Here is a 23,438-nt window from a genome sequence, read left to right as displayed (position 1 = left end):
GTAAGTCAAATGCTTCATCATTAAAAAAAGAAATGGATTCTACTGTTATAGTACTTACATTCATAACGTTTTTAATTAAAATTAAGTCTTTACCGAAAAATATTGATTTCAAAGAAAATAATAAATATAGACTTAGATTAGTGAATTATAACAAACTTGAGTTTTTATAAAGAATAAGAATAAAGTATATTAATAAGTATATTAATAAAATTGATAGATTTTGTTTTTTATTCCAATTTGGTCATTAATTTATGTTTATAACTATCACTGTAAAAAATCAAAGTGAAGTACATTTATTTCGATCCAATTATTTTTTCTCGGAAAAGCAATAATAAAAATAATAATAATTGTGAGCTCAAAAATTTATTTTTCGTATACAAAAGTTAAAAAATATGCAAAAAAGTTAAATGATTATTTTTTCTGATTTATTGATAACGGGGAGGATAATGGGGATGTGAATAGTATGGTGATGGATAGTTGGGTGCAGGCGAATAATTTGGTGGACATGGATAGTAGTAAGGAGCCTGATAAAGTTGTTGAAGCGGATTGATAGTATAGGGAGTGTAAGGGTAAGGTTGTAAAGGAGGTGGATATTGTGGAGACGGTGGCCAATAATAACCCGGCTGAATCACTTGCGACTGCGGTGGGACCGCAACAGGTTGCTGTGGAGCCGCGACGGGCTGCTGTGGAACAACGACGGGCTGCTGTGGAACCACGACGGGCAGTTGTGGAGCTGCGACAGGCAGCTGAGGAGTAGCTACGGGTTTTTTTACGTTCCTGAACATCTTCTGGGCCTTGTTGAAATTGGCATTAAATTTTCTTATTAATTTAAATTTTCTATTGGAAATGATGGGTTGAGCTCTATCAGCTGGTACTGCTGGCCCATCATTTACTTCAGCCGCATTATTTGTCTGATCCCCGATGACTGGAGCTGGTGGGTCATCAATAATCGCAGCCGCATTATGTATCTGATCCCCGATGACTGGAGCTGGTGGGTCATCAATAATCGCAGCCGCATTATTGATCTGATTCCCAATGACTGGAACTCGTGGGTCATTAATCATCTCAGCCGCGTGAATTATCTGATCCTCAATGACTGGAATTGGTGCGTCATTAATCATCTCAGCCGCGTGAATTATCTGATCCTCAATGACTGGAATTGGTGCGTCATTAATCATCTCAGCCGCGTGAATTATCTGATCCTCAATGACTGGTGCTGGTGGCAGATTATTGATTTGATCCTCGACGACTGGTACTGGTGGCAGATTATTTATCTGATCTCTGATAATTGGTGCTGGTGGCGGATTATGTATCTGATCCCTGATAATTGGTGCTACTGGCGCGTTCCTGTTCCGTGGAGAAGACCGTAATGGTGCGTAGTTAGCACTACGTCCAGGCGTTGGATTTGCCACGGTTCCACGATTTCTCAGTTGATGGGAAGGTGCTGTCGGTGCAGCTCGTGCTCCTCGTGCTCCTCTCGATCGCTTTCCTGAAGTATAGAAATAAATGTAAAGAAAATTTTTTGTTCAAATACCTGAATAATAAACTAAAGAACATGAGTTCATGCCCAACATCACCTAAAGTATATATTAGATCGATTTAAAAAAATCAACTATTTTTTTTTTCAAATACACATTTGAAAGTTTCACTAGGATAAGAGAAGACGCCTGTTAAAATTTGACCCCTTAATATTGATTTCAAGTACTTCCTGATTGTGAATTCTATTTCCCATTTGAATTATATGGAAAAAAAAAGTTTCAAGTTTGGAATTTTATACCTCGGTAATGGCGTATTGTACAAATAAGCCCAGGACACAGTTAAGTAAGGAATTCAACGCGCTATAAAAAATGTTTCTTATGATTTTCGAATAAATCCATCTGTCCAAAAGTTATTTCAGTTTGAAATCAAATTTATAATAAATTTCGTGATCTCTATACTTATCTAGCGAAGGTATTCGGCTTATTACAAAATGTCATGAAATCTTTTTTGTAGACAATTTCATTCCCTAAAAATGATTTCTGATTGAGTTTTTTCTAATTCCGCATAACTTTCTAGTTATTTTCATCTTAATGGCCAGCTCATGGAATTGATCCGAACACAAATTTTTTTAAGAACTTTACATGAAAATGGAAACAATTAGAAAATGATGCGGAATTTAAAAAAACTTCATCAGCAATAATTTGTAGGGAGTAAAACTTTTTATAAAAAAGATTCTATGACATTTTGTAATAAGTCTGATAGTTTCGCTGGAAAAGTAAAAAGATCGTGAAATTTATGAATAATTTGACTTCAAGCTGAAATAACTTTTGAGCGGATGGATTTATGAAAAAATCATAAGAGACCTTTATTGTGGAGCGTTAAATTCCCTACAAATTAGGACCCTGGGCTTATTTGTTCAATACGCCATTTCCAAGGTATAAAATTCCAAACTTTAAACCTTTTATTCCCAAGTTATTTAATTGGGAAATAAAAAATCGCAATCAGGAAGTACTTAATATTAATATTAAGGGCTACAATTTTAACAGGCGTCTTTTTTCAACCTACTGAAACGTTTGAGTGTCTTTGAAAAATAAAAAAAAAAAATAGTCGATTTTTTTTAATCAGTCCAGTACATATAACGAAATTCAAAAAATACACGCAGAGAATTTTACGGTATTTTTTACATCAAAAATTTATAGAAAAATTACTATGCCATAGTAACATGAGGACAGTATGGAATTATTGAACAAATTACCGATAACGTAGAAATTTTTAAAATACATCGAACATAATTTACAAGGTGCATTGTAATTTTATCCAAGAAATTTAAATTTCTTAATCTGTTGCTTTGTCAAAACTACAATGCACCTTGTAAATTCAGTTCGATGTATTTTAAAAATTTCTACGTTATCGGTAATTTATTCAATAATTACATACTGTCCTCATGTTACTATGACATAGTAATTTTTCTATAAATTTTTGATGTAAAAAATACTATAAAATTCTCTGCGTGTAGTAGCTAAATAATATAATTTTGAAATAAATTATTTGTTTCAAATAAACAATTCAAATTTAAATTCTAAAAATTATTGAAACAAACGTGACGCTGTCATTTTTATTTTACAAATAAAAAATAAATAAATCTAATTGAAAATCTGAGGTTTTTATAAAAATGCTTTTGTTTTTAATCTCAATCATAAAATCCAATTCAAGAAATGTAAGATGCAACCTGATTTTTTTTCTTTTCTTTTTTTTTTTCAATAAATAGACAAATCATGTACATATGCCTAATTTATTACTTACGTAATTAAAAAATTAGTAACAAAACAATAAATGCACAGCTTCAATATTTTTTTTTTTTTTTTTTTTTTTTTTGGGTTAAATAGCAAAGGTAGCATCAAATTCGATTTGAAAACTTTTCCAAGTAAATTTATTGTAAATTATTTTGTTGAAAAAAAAATGATAAGAACAAATTATTTTACATATTTAATTCATTAAAAATATATAGCCTTACCGCGTACGGAATCGGAAATTATTCAATCATCAGTAGAATTGATTTATGTCATTAAAAAAATAAGCAAGATAGCATCAATTTTAAATAAAATATTTTAAAGTCAGATTGTATGAATTAATTATTTGAAAAAAATAATTAAGACTTAAAAAAAAAATCGGCTACAACTATTTTTTTCTATTGATTTTATTATCAAATAAAAAACGTGATTTTAAGTTCCATTCAAAGATTTTTAGAAAAAGATATTGAAAGTGATTTATTAAATTAATAAGAATTAATAAGGAATCAGTAAATTAACGGTACAATTGATTATTTTGATAAGAGGGCTAGCAGGATGGCGCCTGTTTAAATTGTAAAACTTATAAACTTAATTGTATAAATTATTAACACAACAAAATATTATGTTTTATTTATTTATTCGGTTGATTTGTCTATTATTCTATAATTATTCTAATAAAAGAAATATTTTTATAAAAGACTTACCGCGTGCTGGTGTTCTAAAAAGATTCATTTTTTTAACTTTCTTGAATAGCAACTTTTTTTTATTATTAACTATTAAATTAAATTTAATGTTAATTATTTAAATTGCACTGTAAACAATGAATTTGTGTAATTATAATGTCTTGTAAAAAGGGTATTATGCTCGACGGTTATACACGTTCCAAAGTATCAGGAAACAATAAAAATATTGGTCGGGCGCACGAACTATCAGTGTGGGACGTATACATACATATAAGACAGGACCACTAAAAAGAGGACCGAGTCGTACACACATATCATATGAGGCGTGTGTTAGTACACACGCACTCACACTGCGATAAATGCATGAGACAAAGAAGTCAAAAACAGTAGACACACGCTTACTACTACCATGGGTGCGTTCAATTTGACGTTCACCACACACGCTCACGTGTATTTAGATATGATTTTGAAGAGTTTTGAGAGTTGTGAACGCTCAGTGGAACGCACCACATATATACTCAATGATGAAATTTTTTCATTATGTAGATGAATACATGATACTGAAGTTAGCCGACGTCTAATAATTTAAAACTTTTTTTCAGAACTAAATAATAAAAAAAAAATTATTGAACGGAAAAAATATAATTGTAACTTATTATTTATTAGGTGAATTAATTAACGAGAGTCTCTCAGACTCTTCAGCAGAAGTTAATAGGGCCAGACTTTGTTGTTATATATTTTGAATATAAAAAGATTAATAATTTAGGTTTAAAATATTTAACACCGAATTGAGTCCCTATTAACGTCTGCTCAGGGTTCTCAAAGACTCTATCGAATTTATTTACTTCATAAATAATAAATTACAACTGTTTTTTTTTTTATTCAAAAATTAATTTTTTTCTGAGTTTCTGTTTTATAAAATAAATCTTTTCAATTTCAATTCTTTAATTTTCATCCGATAGCATGTTTATTATAATAATTAACGGTGGCAATATATTTATAATTACTAATTTATAATGATTAATTGAATAATAATTAATACTTTATTGAACAAATTATAATTTTTATTTTTATTTATAAATAAAAAATTATGTTAAGGGTAGGCGATAAAAACATTTAAAATGAAGAGATACAGTTTAAACATTATATCATCCGGTATTATTTATGATACTGAACTTAGCCGACGTTTCATAATTTCTGAATTTGTTTTAAAAACAACAAATTATAAAAAAAAAAATATTTAAAAATATTACACTTGTAGATTTTTTAATTTTCTACATGAGCATATTCTTATTTTTTTATGTAATTGAGTTATTGAAAAAAAAATTCAAAAATTATTAACTGTTTGTAAACTTCAGGATCATTATTATTTCTGATATCACAAGTAATGGTAATACAATTTATTTGAATAAACCCGCCACTTTCCTCGTGACGGTTAATCAAAATGGCCGTTGCTATATACATAAAATTGCACTTTCATAACCTTAACTTTTGATCCGTTAGACTGTCAGGCTAAAGTTACTTTGTGAGTTCTACTAATTAAGTGTTGATTAAATAACTCAGGTAAGTGAAAAATGGAACAAATTAACTATTCAACTCGAGTCGAATTTAGAACGAATCGAATACTAATAACAAATGTTACAGGTCGCTCAAATAGCATGAAAAAATCAAAAGATGTGTAACCCATAACTCCAGGCAAGAAAACAAGGATCAGTTGATACGCTGAAGGTAATTCATGATAATTCAACATTACAAAAGACAACAAAAGTTTCTAAGTATCAATAATTTATAAACAACAATAATTTCGTTTTCAGGTTATGGTTGATCTTGGCATTTTGCTGCCAACAGCACATCAGCGAAGTTAATTGTTACGATGGAGGACAGGAATCGAGAGTAATATGATAAAAACAAAAATTAATTTACTGAATGTAAAAATTTATTTAGGGTGAGAAATTTTTATTGTTAAAAAAATAATTAATTACTCGAGTAAAAATTATCATAGAAGTGGCGCGAATTGAACTTTATGGTAAAGGACAGAAATTGAGAGTAACATAAAAAAAATAAAATTAATTTACTGATTGTAAAAATTAATTTAGGGTGGGAAATTTTTATTGTTGATAAAATTATTAATAACTTGTGTGAAAATTGATATAGAAGCGGCGAGAAATAAATTTTATGGTGGAAGACAGAAATTAAGAGTAATATAAAAAAAATAAAATTAATTTACTGATTGTGAAAATTGATTAAGGGTGGGAAATTGTTATTCTTGAAAAAATAATTAATTCCCCACCCAAAATTTATTTTTAAAATTAGTAAATGAATTTTATTTTTTTTATATTACTCTGGATTTCTGTCCTCCACCATAAAGTTTAATTACTTGTGTGAAAATTGATATAGAAGTGGCGAGAAATAAATTTTATGGTGGAGGAAAGAAATTGAAAGTAATATAAAATAAATAAAATTAATTTACTGATTATAAAAATTAATTTAGGGTGGGAAATTTATATGGTTGATAAAATTATTAATTACTTGTATGAAAATTAACATAGAAGTGGCAAGAATTGAACTTTATGGTGGAGGACAGAAATTGAGAGTAATATAAAAAAAATAAAATTAATTTACTGATTGTGAAAATTGATTAAGGGTGGGAAATTGTTATTCTTAAAAAAATAATTAATTCCCCACCCAAAATTTATTTTTAAAATTAGTAAATGAATTTTATTTTTTTTATATTACTCTGGATTTCTGTCCTCCACCATAAAGTTTAATTACTTGTGTGAAAATTGATATAGAAGTGGCGAGAAATAAATTTTATGGTGGAGGAAAGAAATTGAAAGTAATATAAAATAAATAAAATTAATTTACTGATTATAAAAATTAATTTAGGGTGGGAAATTTATATGGTTGATAAAATTATTAATTACTTGTATGAAAATTAACATAGAAGTGGCAAGAATTGAACTTTATGGTGGAGGACAGAAATTGAGAGTAATATAAAAAAAAATAAAATTAATTTACTGATTTTAAAAATTAATTTAGGGTGGGAAATTTATATTATTGATAAAATTATTAATTACTTGTGTGAAAATTGATATAGAAGCGGCGAGAAATAAATTTTATGGTGGAAGACAGAAATTAAGAGTAATATAAAAAAAATAAAATTAATTTACTGATTGTGAAAATTGATTAAGGGTGGGAAATTGTTATTCTTGAAAAAATAATTAATTCCCCACCCAAAATTTATTTTTAAAATTAGTAAATGAATTTTATTTTTTTTATATTACTCTGGATTTCTGTCCTCCACCATAAAGTTTAATTACTTGTGTGAAAATTGATATAGAAGTGGCGAGAAATAAATTTTATGGTGGAGGAAAGAAATTGAAAGTAATATAAAATAAATAAAATTAATTTACTGATTATAAAAATTAATTTAGGGTGGGAAATTTATATGGTTGATAAAATTATTAATTACTTGTATGAAAATTAACATAGAAGTGGCAAGAATTGAACTTTATGGTGGAGGACAGAAATTGAGAGTAATATAAAAAAAAATAAAATTAATTTACTGATTTTAAAAATTAATTTAGGGTGGGAAATTTATATTATTGATAAAATTATTAATTACTTGTGTGAAAATTGATATAGAAGCGGCGAGAAATAAATTTTATGGTGGAAGACAGAAATTAAGAGTAATATAAAAAAAATAAAATTAATTTACTGATTGTGAAAATTGATTAAGGGTGGGAAATTGTTATTCTTGAAAAAATAATTAATTCCCCACCCAAAATTTATTTTTAAAATTAGTAAATGAATTTTATTTTTTTTATATTACTCTGGATTTCTGTCCTCCACCATAAAGTTTAATTACTTGTGTGAAAATTGATATAGAAGTGGCGAGAAATAAATTTTATGGTGGAGGAAAGAAATTGAAAGTAATATAAAATAAATAAAATTAATTTACTGATTATAAAAATTAATTTAGGGTGGGAAATTTATATGGTTGATAAAATTATTAATTACTTGTATGAAAATTAACATAGAAGTGGCAAGAATTGAACTTTATGGTGGAGGACAGAAATTGAGAGTAATATAAAAAAAATAAAATTAATTTACTGATTGTGAAAATTGATTAAGGGTGGGAAATTGTTATTCTTAAAAAAATAATTAATTCCCCACCCAAAATTTATTTTTAAAATTAGTAAATGAATTTTATTTTTTTTATATTACTCTGGATTTCTGTCCTCCACCATAAAGTTTAATTACTTGTGTGAAAATTGATATAGAAGTGGCGAGAAATAAATTTTATGGTGGAGGAAAGAAATTGAAAGTAATATAAAATAAATAAAATTAATTTACTGATTATAAAAATTAATTTAGGGTGGGAAATTTATATGGTTGATAAAATTATTAATTACTTGTATGAAAATTAACATAGAAGTGGCAAGAATTGAACTTTATGGTGGAGGACAGAAATTGAGAGTAATATAAAAAAAAATAAAATTAATTTACTGATTTTAAAAATTAATTTAGGGTGGGAAATTTATATTATTGATAAAATTATTAATTACTTGTGTGAAAATTGATATAGAAGCGGCGAGAAATAAATTTTATGGTGGAAGACAGAAATTAAGAGTAATATAAAAAAAATAAAATTAATTTACTGATTGTGAAAATTGATTAAGGGTGGGAAATTGTTATTCTTAAAAAAATAATTAATTCCCCACCCAAAATTTATTTTTAAAATTAGTAAATGAATTTTATTTTTTTTATATTACTCTGGATTTCTGTCCTCCACCATAAAGTTTAATTACTTGTGTGAAAATTGATATAGAAGTGGCGAGAAATAAATTTTATGGTGGAGGAAAGAAATTGAAAGTAATATAAAATAAATAAAATTAATTTACTGATTGTAAAAATTTAATTAGGGTGGGAAATTTATATTGTTGATGTAATAATCAATTACTCGCGTGAAAATTAATAGAGAAGTGGCGAGTGTGAAATTCTCTGATAGAGGACAGAAATTGAGAGAACTGTGAAAGAAAAATAAAATTAATTTACTGATTGTGAAAATTAATTTAGGGTGAGAAATTTATATTGTTGATAAAATTATTAATTACTTGTATGAAAATTAATATAGAAGCGGCGAGAAATAAATTTTATGGTGGAGGACAGAAATTAAAAGTAATATAGAAAAAATAAAATTAATTTAGGGTGAGAAATTTATATTGTTGATAAAATTATTAATTACTTGCATGAAAATTAATATAGAAGCGGCGAGCATGAAATTTGATGATGGAGGACAGAAATTGAGAGTAATATGGAAAAAAAAAATTAATTTACTGATTTTGAAAATTACTTAGGGTGGGAAATTTTTATTGTTAAAAAAATAATTAATTACTTGTGTGAAAATTAACATAGAAGTGACGAGTGTGAAATTTAATGATGGAGGACTGGAATTGAGAGTACTGTGAAGAAAAAAAAAATTAATTTACTGATTTTAAAAATTACTTTGGGTGGGAAATTTTTATTGTTGATGTAATAATCAATTACTCGCGAGAAAATTAATAGAGAAGTGGCGAGTGTGAAATTCTCTGATAGAGGACAGAAATTGAGAGAACTGTGAAAGAAAAATAAAATTAATTTACTAATTGTGAAAATTAATTTAGGGTGGGAAATTTATATTGTTGATAAAATTATTAATTACTTGCATGAAAATTAATATAGAAGCGGCGAGCATGAAATTTGATGATGGAGGACAGAAATTGAGAGTAATATGAAAAAAAAAATTAATTTACTGATTTTGAAAATTACTTAGGGTGGGAAATTTTTATTGTTAAAAAAATAATTAATTACTTGTGTGAAAATCAACATAGAAGTGACGAGTGTGAAATTTAATGATGGAGGACAGGAATTGAGAGTAATATAAAATAAATAAAATTAATTTACTGATTTTAAAAATTAATTTAGGGTGGGAAATTTTTATTCTTAAAGAAATAATTAATTCCCCACCCTAAATTTATTTTTAAAATCAGTAAATTAATTTTTTTTTTTTTTTTTATATTACTTTTAATTCCTGTCCTCCACCATAAAGTTTAATTACTTGTGTGAAAATTAACATAAAAGTGGCGAGTGTGAAATTTTATTATGGAGGACAGGAATTGAGAGTACTGTGAAAAAAAATAAAATTAATTTAGGGTGGGAAATTTAAATTGTTGATAAAATTATTAATTACTTGTGTGAAAATTAACATAGAAGTGACGAGTGTGAAATTTAATGATGGAGGACTGGAATTGAGAGTACTGTGAAGAAAAAAAAAATTAATTTACTGATTTTAAAAATTACTTTGGGTGGGAAATTTTTATTGTTAAAAAAATAATTAATTACTTGTGTGAAAATTAACATAGAAGTGACGAGTGTGAAATTTAATGATGGAGGACTGGAATTGAGAGTACTGTGAAGAAAAAAAAAATTAATTTAGGGTGGGAAATTTAAATTGTTGATAAAATTATTAATTACTTGTGTGAAAATTAACATAGAAGTGACGAGTGTGAAATTTAATGATGGAGGACTGGAATTGAGAGTACTGTGAAGAAAAAAAAAATTAATTTACTGATTTTAAAAATTAATTTAGGGTGGGAAATTTTTATTTTTAAAGAAATAATTAATTCCCCACCCTAAATTTATTTTTAAAATCAGTAGATTAATTTTTTTTTTTTTTTTTTATATTACTTTTAATTTCTGTCCTCCACCATAAAGTTTAATTACTTGTGTGAAAATTAACATAGAAGTGGCGAGTGTGAAATTTTATTATGGAGGACAGGAATTGAGAGTACTGTGAAAAAAAATAAAATTAATTTAGGGTGGGAAATTTAAATTGTTGATAAATTTATTAATTATTTGTATGAAAATCAACATAGAAGTGGCGAGCATGAAATTAAATGATAGTGGACAGGAATTGAGCGTACTGTAAAGAAAAAAAAAATTAATTTACTGATTTTAAAAATTACTTAGGGTGGGAAATTCATATTGTTGATGAAATAATTAATTACTTAAGTAAAAATTATCATAGAAGTGGCGAGAATCGAATTTAATGATGGGGGACAGGAATCGAGAGTAAAATAAAAATTAATAAAATTAATTTATTGATTGTAAAAATTTAATTAGGGTGGGAAATTTAATTGTTGGAGAAATAATCAATTACTCGCGTGAAAATTAATATAGACGTGGCGATTGTGAAATTCTCTGATAGAGGACAGAAATTAAGAGTTATATAAAATAAATAAAATCAATTTACTGATTTTTAAAATTAATTTAGGGTAAGAAATTTTTATCCTTAAAAATACTTAATTCCCCACTCTAAATTTATTTTTAAAATTAGTAAATTAATTTTATTTTTTTTATATTACTCTTAATTTCTGTCCTCCACCATGAAATTTATTTCTCGCCGCTTCTATGTTAATTTTTATACAAGTACTAGATAATTTTACCAACAATATAAATTTCCCACCCTAAATTAATTTTTAAAATCAGTAAATTAATTTTTTTTTTTTATATTACTTTTAATTTCTGTCCTCCACCATAAAGTTTAATTACTTGTGTGAAAATTAACATAGAAGTGGCGAGTGTGAAATTTTATGATGGAGGACAGAAATTAATTTGAATAAATTCATAATTTCTGAATTTTTTTTTAAAACAACAAATTATAAAAAAAAAATATTTAAAAATATTACACTTGTAGATTTTTTAATTTTCTACATGAGAATATTCTTATTTTTTTATGTAATTGAGTTATTGAAAAAAAAATTCAAAAATTATTAACTGTTTGTAAACCTCAGGCTCATTATTATTTCTGATATCACAAGTAATGGTAATACAATTTATTTGAATAAACCCGCCACTTTCCTCGTGACGGTTAATCAAAATGGCCGTTGCTATATACATAAAATTGCACTTTCATAACCTTAACTTTTGATCCGTTAGACTGTCAGGCTAAAGTTACTTTGTGAGTTCTACTAATTAAGTGTTGATTAAATAACTCAGGTAAGTGAAAAATGGAACAAATTAACTATTCAACTCGAGTCGAATTTAGAACGAATCGAATACTAATAACAAATGTTACAGGTCGCTCAAATAGCATGAAAAAATCAAAAGATGTGTAACCCATAACTCCAGGCAAGAAAACAAGGATCAGTTGATACGCTGAAGGTAATTCATGATAATTCAACATTACAAAAGACAACAAAAGTTTCTGAGTATCAATAATTTATAAACAACAATAATTTCGTTTTCAGGTTATGGTTGATCTTGGCATTTTGCTGCCAACAGCACATCGGAGCACTTAATTTTTACAGTGAATATAAGGAAGAAATAAATTGAGACCCTTAAAAAAAAGATATAGACGAGTGTCATGACTAATTGTAAATGATAAATCTATACATGAAGCTAAAAAAATTTATGAAGGAAATTGTAAGTACTGGAAAATACAGGTAATGAATTAAAATATTTTGACTTACATTAGATAATAAAAGAATGTTGTGTAAAGGAGAGAAAAGTTATATGATAAGAAACCGCGTGTAAAATATACTACTGTAACATCGAAAAAAAAAATATCTACTTATTACAAATAGAGTAAAACAAAAAATTTATACTGTTCAGAAATAATGGACAAATTGTTTGTGTGTGTACGGAGCAGAAGCAAGTGGGGATGATAAATCAAATGACGTGTATACATTGAAAAAATAATTAACGAATAAATGTATGTGTGCTACAATGATCAACGAGTGTTGTGTCGAGAAAACTAAAAAATGAATTAAATTGTTAATTTTTTAAAATTATTTGTAACGATAAATGTATATTGTTTATAAGAATTGTTGAATGATGCAAGTAAAGGTGAAAAAGTATGAGTTAGAAAAATGTACTAAAAGAGTAATGTAAAATTGAACATTACGATGTAATTCATTCTAGAAGTAATTAATGAAAAGAATGTTGATATGATAAAGGAATAATTCAGAATATGTGTGAGTCGAGATGAAAATGGAAATTAAATATTAATAGTAGGATACAAAAGCTAAAAGTACTCCGGAAATAGAAACAGATAAATTTACTAATTGAAAATATTTATTTATAATGTAAAACACTGATTAATGATTTATTAATGTTGAAAAGAAAAGAGCGAAAATTGAATTTTTTGGAAAAGGACAAAAATTGAGAGTACTGTGATAAGATTAAATTAATTTACTGATTTTAAAAATTAATTTAGGGTAGGAAATTTTTATCGTTAAAAAAATTATTAATTACTTGTGTGAAAATTAACATAGAAGCGGCGAGAAATAAATTTTATGGTGGAGGACAGAAATTGAGAGTAATATGAAAAAAAATAAAATTAATTTACTGATTTTTAAAATTAATTGAGGGTGGGAAATTTTTATTGTTAATAAAATAATTAAATACTTGTGTGAAAATTATTATAGAAGTGGCGAGTGTGAAATTCTCTGATAGAGGACAGAAATTGAGAGTAATATAAAAAAAATAAAATTAATTTACTGATTTTAAAAATTAATTGAGGGTGGGAAATTATTATTGTTAATAAAATAATTAATACTTCTGTGAAAATTATTATAGAAGTGGCGAGTGTGAAATTCTCTGATAGAGGACAGAAATTGAGAGTAATATAAAAAAAATAAAATTAATTTACTGATTTTAAAAATTAATTGAGGGTGGGAAATTATTATTGTTAATAAAATAATTAATTACTTGTGTGAAAATTATTATAGAAGTGGCGAGTGTGAAATTCTCTGATAGAGGACAGAAATTAAAAGTATTATAAAAACAAAATTTAATTTACTGATTTTAAAAATTAATTTAAGGTGGGAAATTATTATTGTTGATAAAATAATTAATTACTTGTGTGAAAATTAACATGGAAGCGGCGAGAAATAAATTTTATGGTGGAGGACAGAAATTAAAAGTATTATAAAAAAAAAATTTAATTTACTGATTTTAAAAATTAATTTAGGGTGGGAAATTTTTATTGTTGATGAAATAATTAATTACTTGTGTGAAAATTAACATGGAAGCGGCGAGAAATAAATTTTATGGTGGGGGACAGAAATTGAGAGTAATATAAAAAAATCAAAATTAATTTACTGATTTTAAAAATTAATTTAGGGTGGGAAATTATTATTGTTAATAAAATAATTAAATACTTGTGTGAAAATTATTATAGAAGTGGCGAGTGTGAAATTCTCTGATAGAGGACAGAAATTGAGAGTAATATAAAAAAAATAAAATTAATTTACTGATTTTAAAAATTAATTGAGGGTGGGAAATTATTATTGTTAATAAAATAATTAATTACTTGTGTGAAAATTAACATGGAAGCGGCGAGAAATAAATTTTATGGTGGCGGACAGAAATTAAAAGTATTATAAAAAAAAATTTAATTTACTGATTTTAAAAATTAATTTAGGGTGGGAAATTTTTATTGTTGATGAAATAATTAATTACTTGTGTGAAAATTAACATGGAAGCGGCGAGAAATAAATTTTATGGTGGAGGACAGAAATTAAAAGTATTATAAGAAAAAAATTTAATTTTCTGATTTTAAAAATTAATTTAAGGTGGGAAATTATTATTGTTGATAAAATAATTAATTACTTGTGTGAAAATTATTATAGAAGCGGCGAGAAATAAATTTTATGGTGGAGGACAGAAATTAAAAGTATTATAAAAAAAAATTTAATTTACTGATTTTAAAAATTAATTTAGGGTGGGAAATTTTTATTGTTGATGAAATAATTAATTACTTGTGTGAAAATTAACATGGAAGCGGCGAGAAATAAATTTTATGGTGGAGGACAGAAATTAAAAGTATTATAAAAAAAAATTTAATTTACTGATTTTAAAAATTAATTTAGGGTGGGAAATTTTTATTGTTGATGAAATAATTAATTACTCGAGTGAAAATTAACATGGAAGCGGCGAGAAATAAATTTTATGGTGGAGGACAGAAATTAAAAGTATTATAAAAAAAAATTTAATTTACTGATTTTAAAAATTAATTGCGGGTGGGAAATTTTTATTGTTGATGAAATAATTAATTACTCGAGTGAAAATTAACATGGAAGCGGCGAGAAATACATTTTATGGTGGAGGACAGAAATTAAAAGTATCATAAAAAAAAAATTTAATTTACTGATTTTAAAAATTAATTTAGGGTGGAAAATTTTTATTGTTAATAAAATAATTAAATACTTGTGTGAAAATTATTATAGAAGTGGCGAGTGTGAAATTCTCTGATAGAGGACAGAAATTGAGAGTAATATAAAAAAAATAAAATTAATTTACTGATTTTAAAAATTAATTGCGGGTGGGAAATTATTATTGTTAATAAAATAATTAAATACTTGTGTGAAAATTATTATAGAAGTGGCGAGTGTGAAATTCTCTGATAGAGGACAGAAATGGAGAGTAATATAAAAAAAATAAAATTAATTTACTGATTTTAAAAATTAATTGAGGGTGGGAAATTATTATTGTTAATAAAATAATTAATTACTTGTGTGAAAATTATTATAGAAGTGGCGAGTGTGAAATTCTCTGATAGAGGACAGAAATTGAGAGTAATATAAAAAAAATAAAATTAATTTACTGATTTTAAAAATTAATTGCGGGTGGGAAATTATTATTGTTAATAAAATAATTAAATACTTGTGTGAAAATTATTATAGAAGTGGCGAGTGTGAAATTCTCTGATAGAGGACAGAAATTGAGAGTAATATAAAAAAAATAAAATTAATTTACTGATTTTAAAAATTAATTTAGGGTGGGAAATTATTATTGTTAATAAAATAATTAAATACTTGTGTGAAAATTATTATAGAAGTGGCGAGTGTGAAATTCTCTGATAGAGGACAGAAATGGAGAGTAATATAAAAAAAATAAAATTAATTTACTGATTTTAAAAATTAATTGAGGGTGGGAAATTATTATTGTTAATAAAATAATTAATTACTTGTGTGAAAATTATTATAGAAGTGGCGAGTGTGAAATTCTCTGATAGAGGACAGAAATTGAGAGTAATATAAAAAAAATAAAATTAATTTACTGATTTTAAAAATTAATTGCGGGTGGGAAATTATTATTGTTAATAAAATAATTAAATACTTGTGTGAAAATTATTATAGAAGTGGCGAGTGTGAAATTCTCTGATAGAGGACAGAAATGGAGAGTAATATAAAAAAAATAAAATTAATTTACTGATTTTAAAAATTAATTGAGGGTGGGAAATTATTATTGTTAATAAAATAATTAATTACTTGTGTGAAAATTATTATAGAAGTGGCGAGTGTGAAATTCTCTGATAGAGGACAGAAATTGAGAGTAATATAAAAAAAATAAAATTAATTTACTGATTTTAAAAATTAATTTAGGGTGGGAAATTATTATTGTTAATAAAATAATTAAATACTTGTGTGAAAATTATTATAGAAGTGGCGAGTGTGAAATTCTCTGATAGAGGACAGAAATTGAGAGTAATATAAAAAAAATAAAATTAATTTACTGATTTTAAAAATTAATTGCGGGTGGGAAATTATTATTGTTAATAAAATAATTAATTACTCGAGTGAAAATTATTATAGAAGTGGCGAGTGTGAAATTCTCTGATAGAGGACAGAAATTAAAAGTATTATAAAAACAAAATTTAATTTACTGATTTTAAAAATTAATTTAAGGTGGGAAATTATTATTGTTGATAAAATAATTAATTACTTGTGTGAAAATTAACATGGAAGCGGCGAGAAATAAATTTTATGGTGGAGGACAGAAATTAAAAGTATTATAAAAAAAAAATTTAATTTACTGATTTTAAAAATTAATTTAGGGTGGGAAATTTTTATTGTTGATGAAATAATTAATTACTTGTGTGAAAATTAACATGGAAGCGGCGAGAAATAAATTTTATGGTGGGGGACAGAAATTGAGAGTAATATAAAAAAATCAAAATTAATTTACTGATTTTAAAAATTAATTTAGGGTGGGAAATTATTATTGTTAATAAAATAATTAATTACTTGTGTGAAAATTAACATGGAAGCGGCGAGAAATAAATTTTATGGTGGCGGACAGAAATTAAAAGTATTATAAGAAAAAAATTTAATTTACTGATTTTAAAAATTAATTTAAGGTGGGAAATTATTATTGTTGATAAAATAATTAATTACTTGTGTGAAAATTATTATAGAAGCGGCGAGAAATAAATTTTATGGTGGAGGACAGAAATTAAAAGTATTATAAAAAAAAATTTAATTTACTGATTTTAAAAATTAATTTAGGGTGGGATATTTTTATTGTTGATGAAATAATTAATTACTTGTGTGAAAATTAACATGGAAGCGGCGAGAAATAAATTTTATGGTGGAGGACAGAAATTAAAAGTATTATAAAAAAAAATTTAATTTACTGATTTTAAAAATTAATTGCGGGTGGGAAATTTTTATTGTTGATGAAATAATTAATTACTCGAGTGAAAATTAACATGGAAGCGGCGAGAAATAAATTTTATGGTGGAGGACAGAAATTAAAAGTATTATAAAAAAAAAATTTAATTTACTGATTTTAAAAATTAATTTAGGGTGGAAAATTTTTATTGTTAATAAAATAATTAAATACTTGTGTGAAAATTATTATAGAAGTGGCGAGTGTGAAATTCTCTGATAGAGGACAGAAATTGAGAGTAATATAAAAAAAATAAAATTAATTTACTGATTTTAAAAATTAATTGAGGGTGGGAAATTATTATTGTTAATAAAATAATTAATTACTTGTGTGAAAATTATTATAGAAGTGGCGAGTGTGAAATTCTCTGATAGAGGACAGAAATTGAGAGTAATATAAAAAAAATAAAATTAATTTACTGATTTTAAAAATTAATTTAGGGTGGGAAATTATTATTGTTAATAAAATAATTAATTACTTGTGTGAAAATTAACATGGAAGCGGCGAGAAATAAATTTTATGGTGGAGGACAGAAATTAAAAGTATTATAAAAAAAAAATTTAATTTACTGATTTTAAAAATTAATTTAGGGTGGGAAATTTTTATTGTTGATGAAATAATTAATTACTCGAGTGAAAATTATTATAGAAGCGGCGAGAAATAAATTTTATGGTGGAGGACAGAAATTAAAAGTATTATAAAAACAAAATTTAATTTACTGATTTTAAAAATTAATTTAGGGTGGGAAATTTTTATTGTTAATAAAATAATTAAATACTTGTGTGAAAATTATTATAGAAGTGGCGAGTGTGAAATTCTCTGATAGAGGACAGAAATTGAGAGTAATATAAAAAAAATAAAATTAATTTACTGATTTTAAAATTTAATTGAGGGTGGGAAATTATTATTGTTAATAAAATAATTAATTACTTGTGTGAAAATTAACATGGAAGCGGCGAGAAATAAATTTTATGGTGGAGGACAGAAATTAAAAGTATTATAAAAAAAAAATTTAATTTACTGATTTTAAAAATTAATTTAGGGTGGGAAATTTTTATTGTTGATGAAATAATTAATTACTCGAGTGAAAATTATTATAGAAGCGGCGAGAAATAAATTTTATGGTGGAGGACAGAAATTAAAAGTATTATAAAAACAAAATTTAATTTACTGATTTTAAAAATTAATTTAGGGTGGGAAATTTTTATTGTTAATAAAATAATTAAATACTTGTGTGGAAATTATTATAGAAGTGGCGAGTGTGAAATTCTCTGATAGAGGACAGAAATTGAGAGTAATATAAAAAAAATAAAATTAATTTACTGATTTCAAAAATTAATCGAGGGTGGGAAATTATTATTGTTAATAAAATAATTAATTACTCGAGTGAAAATTATTATAGAAGTGGCGAGTGTGAAATTCTTTGATAGAGGACAGAAATTGAGAGTAATATAAAAAAAATAAAATTAATTTACTGATTTTAAATATTAATTTAGGGTGGAAAATTTTTATTGTTAATAAAATAATTAATCACTTGTGTGAAAATTAACATAGAAGTGGCGAGTGTCAAATTTTATGATGGAGGACAGAAATTGAGAGTTCTGTGAAACAAAATAAAATTAATTTACTGATTGTGAAAATTACTTGAGGGTGGGAAATTTATATTGTTGATGAAATTATTAATTACTTGTAAGAAAATCAACATAGAAGTGGCAAGCATGCAATTTAATGATGGAGGACAGGAATTGAGAGTAATATAAAAAAAAAAAAAATTAATTTACTGATTTTAAAAATTAATGTAGGGACGGAAATTTATATTGTTGATAAAATTATTAATTACTTGTATGAAAATTCATATAGAAGCGGCGAGAAATAAATTTTATGGTGGAGGACAGAAATTAAGAGTAATATAAAATAAATAAAATTAATTTACTGATTTTTAAATTTAATGTAGGGTGCGAAATTTTTATCGTCAATAAAATAATTAATTATTTGTGTGAATTGAGAAGGACCTGGCGAGATTTCAATTTTATTATGACGGAGTGAAATTTCGATTACTGTCAAAACAAAAAAATATTCACTGATTGTGAAAATTAATTCAGGGTGGAAGATAGCAGTTAAGAGTACTCTGATAGAAACAAAAATGAATTTGTTGACTTATTAAATTTATTGTTATACTGTTGATATCTTTATTGATAAATTTGAATTGTAAAAAATATCATCAATTATTCGTTTTAGTCGAGATCGAGAAGTTGAGAGTTAAAATTCATTATGGGGCCAGAAGTTAAGAGTACTCTAGATAATAAAAATTTATTGTGTAAATGTAATCAATTTTTTTATAAGGAAAATGTATAAAAAATTAATATGTTCATTTCATAAATTAATTGACATTGACATATTAATGAATTTCATAAAGTAATTATTTTTTTGTGTGAGTCGAGACGGCTATAACGTACCTTAAAATTCATGGTCGGATACAGAAGTTAAGGGTATTCTGCCAATAAACAAAATTTTTTCCATATATTTGAAATTCCTTGACGGAAAAATTTTATACTGGTGTGAATATAAATTCATAATATGCTACGGAAGTTCAGAGTATTTTGAGATTCAAATAAAATGAACTATTATGTATTTATATTCATTTCATTTCTGTGAGAATACCTTTTTGGATGCTGAGTGTGCGTTCTATTAATAATTTCTCTGTTAAGCTATGACTTTTCTAAACAATGTAATATACAACTTTTAATAATGCCGAATGTCCTGCCTATTCGTTTTAATGCATGCCTGCTAGAAAGTAGTAAAATCTTGCTTATTTATTCATTATATATTTATTTATCAATATATATACATTTGTGTGTCTATATAATTGTATAGATCTATCTATATTCACATATATGTATGTACAGGTATCTATATAAATTAAATTGTTGTACGAACACCTTTTAGGATACTAAAAGTGCGTTTGAATACGAATTTCATTAATTCGTTGTGATCGCTGTTCTAAACAATTTAATACACAACATTTAATATTGCAAAATGTCCTGTATATTCGGTTCAATGCATGTCCGCTATCAAGTAGTAATATCTTGCTTATTTTTTATTAACATATATATTTATTAATATATATATTCATAAATTAAATTGTTGTACGAACACCTTTTAGGATACTAAAAGTGCGTTTGAATACGAATTTCATTAATTCGTTGTGATCGCTGTTCTAAACAATTTAATACACAACATTTAATATTGCAAAATGTCCTGTATATTCGATTTAATGCATGTTCGCTATCAAGTAGTAATATCTTGCTTATTTTTTATTAACATATATATTTATTAATATATATATTCATATATTTAATTTTTTATACGAACACCTTTTAGGATACTAAAAGTGCGTTTCAACACGAATTTCAATGATTCGTTATGAACGTCGTTTCGTAGTCAGCAATCAATGATCCTTTTTTATAATGAGATCTTGATCAATTGATATCCGATAAAAAGAATTTGACTACTACAGATATCAGTTCTTAGTTCTTTTTGTGATTTTCTAAAAGAAAAAGTCACTCACGGAGTTTAATCAATTCTGGAAAAGAGTAAATAGAAAAAAATCAATTATTTGGTTTTTTTTTGTCTTTACTTGGCAAAAATTTATTGTCTATTCTCCTTTATCGCTTTTTTAGCAAAAAAAAAAAAGAAAAAAATTATACACTTCTACGTGTTGCTACTTTTAAATTAATAATTATATTAATTAATTAAAGAGTTAACACAAGCATGGAAGTGTAGATGTCGCCCTCATATAATTTTACAATGGTCGATAGAGTAGTCAATATTTCTTCGTTAAAATTTTTACTGCTAGGTGGTGCTCGAAACTGAGGGTAGGGATCCGCTTACCTACAAAAAACTCTCCAACATCTTCTTAAATCTAAAAGAAATAGAGTCAAACTGATCCAGTTTTGACTTAAACGTGACTTATTTTGTCTTAAATCGATCCTAACTAAGCCAGAAAAAGTCAAATCTAAGTCAAGTGTTATGGAAATTTTACACTGACTAAAAAAATTAACTTAGTTGAATTTGAAGGATTTTGACTTAAATTTTAAGTCATAATTAAGATTTTTTTTCGACCCGGGTCTTTGAATATTCAAGCTTCTTACGATCTCGCATTATCACAATTTTTTATAGAAAATTTAATTTTATACGAAAAAATTCCTTCTGCGAGCCTTTAAAATTGAATTTGAAAACGTTATCAGACTTCTAAATAAAAAATTAAAAGAAGTCATTGTCCTACACGCATAAAAATTTTTTGTTAGTAACTTAATAACAAAAGACGGGATAACAGAAAAATATGTTTCAATTACAAATGAATTTATTAAAGATAACAAATCGATTAGTTCATTTAACAATATGAACTAAGTTGCAATAAAAAATCAGTTTGAATAACCTACAAGTCAATCTGTTGTCTCAACAAAATCGCTTTGTGGTCGTAATAAATGAATTTGTTGCAATAACAAAATTGTTTCGTAATCATAACTTATTCGTTTTTGTTGTCGTAACAGAATCAATTTGTTGATTTACCAAACGAAATTTTTTATGATGGCTAATCATTTTAATTATATTTGTTATTATATTTTCTGCATGTATACATAAGAGAATAAGAGATTTCCACGTATATAGTCACTCATCACAATATCTCTGGAACCATAAGACATATAGACTTGAAATTTGGTAGGAATATTCTTTCCACCAAGTAGAGGTCAGCTAAGAACGGATTTTACGAAATTCCACCCGCAAGAGGCGTTGCGGGGACGTTACTTAAAAAAAATTCATATTTTTAAACTATATCTCTTATTCGCTGGGTGCGTGACCCCAGCGCCACCTAACGATACAACTTACGGTGGCTCTTTTGACAAAATTAACACGTATTAGATGCTAAATAGTAATTGAAAAAATTAAATAAACTTAAAAAAAATATTTTTTCAATTTAAAATGTGACATATTACACAAAGTGTACATTAAATTAAATATTTTTCCTTGGGTCAGCTGAAAACAGTAAGTAAAATAAACACAATAACTAAAATAAGTTTCAAGTGAATTAGAGGTTAAGCAGTGTTAAAATCTGTCAAGATGTTTATTGTTAAATTAATATTAAATGAAAAATCAGTATTAATATTAAATATATCATAATCTGAAATTAGATAAAAAGTAAGAAGTAGCTCTATTTAACATAATTATATATTTATGAATGTATCTTAAATTTTTTAATTCTTTATTCAATTTTTTAGATAAAAAATGGAATTCGTCTTAAGAAATTAAATTAAATTCGGCTTTCAATCGATTACTCATAATATAAATTTTCAACCACAAACATAAATAAAGGGTAAAAATTTAGTCACTGCTGAACATGTGAGAGATGTTGAAGAACACCGAAAATTAAATCTAAGTTATTTAATTAAATGGCGCGTCATTCGACAAGCATCGGTCAATTCAACGCCTTACACAACATCATTGAATGTAATAACAATTTTTATAATATTTACATACAACAATTATCATTCTATATAATACGGTTGTAGGTTATAGTAATACTTACTTTTGCCTTTTAACAGCAGCTATCCATTTTTTTCGCTGATTTAATTTCCAATTGGCAACCGGAAACTTATAAAATTTATAGTTGCTATTTCTACTGGTATTTTTGCAATCGACTACACAACAACTTTGATGACCCATTTTATTTTATTTATTTAATTAAACTGACACACGTGTTATTTTAATAGCCTTAAGTAATAAAGAGCCACCCTTAGTTCTGTATTGTCCGCAGTGCGCGCTGACATCAGTTTTATGTCCCCCACTATGCCTTACGCTCCCAGCGAATAGGTATAAAACAGCCAGGATATTCTTTTGTGCGGGAGCGTTGAGAAATTTAAAAAAATTTGTATCTTCCAATCTACAGCTTTTAAAACTCTGAAACTTGGCCAGAATTTTTAACTTCCCG

At 25.8% G+C, this 23,438-nt stretch overlaps 1 protein-coding gene and 1 long non-coding RNA gene across 7 annotated transcripts in view; one reads left to right on the top strand and one right to left on the bottom strand.

Moving 5' to 3' along the window:
* Nucleotides 1-312: 312 nt before the first annotated feature.
* On the bottom strand, nt 313-4,381 carry LOC130677612 (uncharacterized). Its single transcript, XM_057484456.1, has 2 exons — nt 3,974-4,381; nt 313-1,489 (listed from the first exon to the last, which is right to left on the bottom strand). The coding sequence occupies exons 1-2, from the start codon at nt 3,999-4,001 to the stop codon at nt 426-428; spliced, it is 1,092 nt and encodes a 363-aa protein (XP_057340439.1). The 5' UTR covers nt 4,002-4,381; the 3' UTR covers nt 313-425.
* A 1,119-nt stretch (nt 4,382-5,500) lies between these two features.
* Nucleotides 5,501-23,438, top strand: part of LOC130677623 (uncharacterized) — a 68,694-nt gene continuing 50,756 nt past the window's right edge. For 2 of the 6 annotated variants that reach the window (XR_008991653.1, XR_008991652.1), the window contains exons 1-6: nt 5,501-5,515; nt 5,597-5,680; nt 5,767-5,897; nt 11,933-11,992; nt 12,074-12,157; nt 12,244-12,418. This is a non-coding gene — a long non-coding RNA (uncharacterized LOC130677623). Of the gene's footprint in view, nt 5,516-5,596; nt 5,681-5,766; nt 5,898-11,932; nt 11,993-12,073; nt 12,158-12,243; nt 12,439-22,480; nt 22,496-22,728; nt 22,958-23,438 lie in introns of those variants that run through there. The other 4 variants (XR_008991656.1, XR_008991655.1, XR_008991651.1 and 1 more) reach the window with 3 other exon arrangements.

The sequence above is a fragment of the Microplitis mediator genome, chromosome 11 (assembly GCF_029852145.1).
Source record: "Microplitis mediator isolate UGA2020A chromosome 11, iyMicMedi2.1, whole genome shotgun sequence".
In the NCBI taxonomy this organism is placed as follows: domain Eukaryota; kingdom Metazoa; phylum Arthropoda; class Insecta; order Hymenoptera; family Braconidae; genus Microplitis; species Microplitis mediator.
This window is presented reverse-complemented; position numbering and strand designations above follow the sequence as displayed.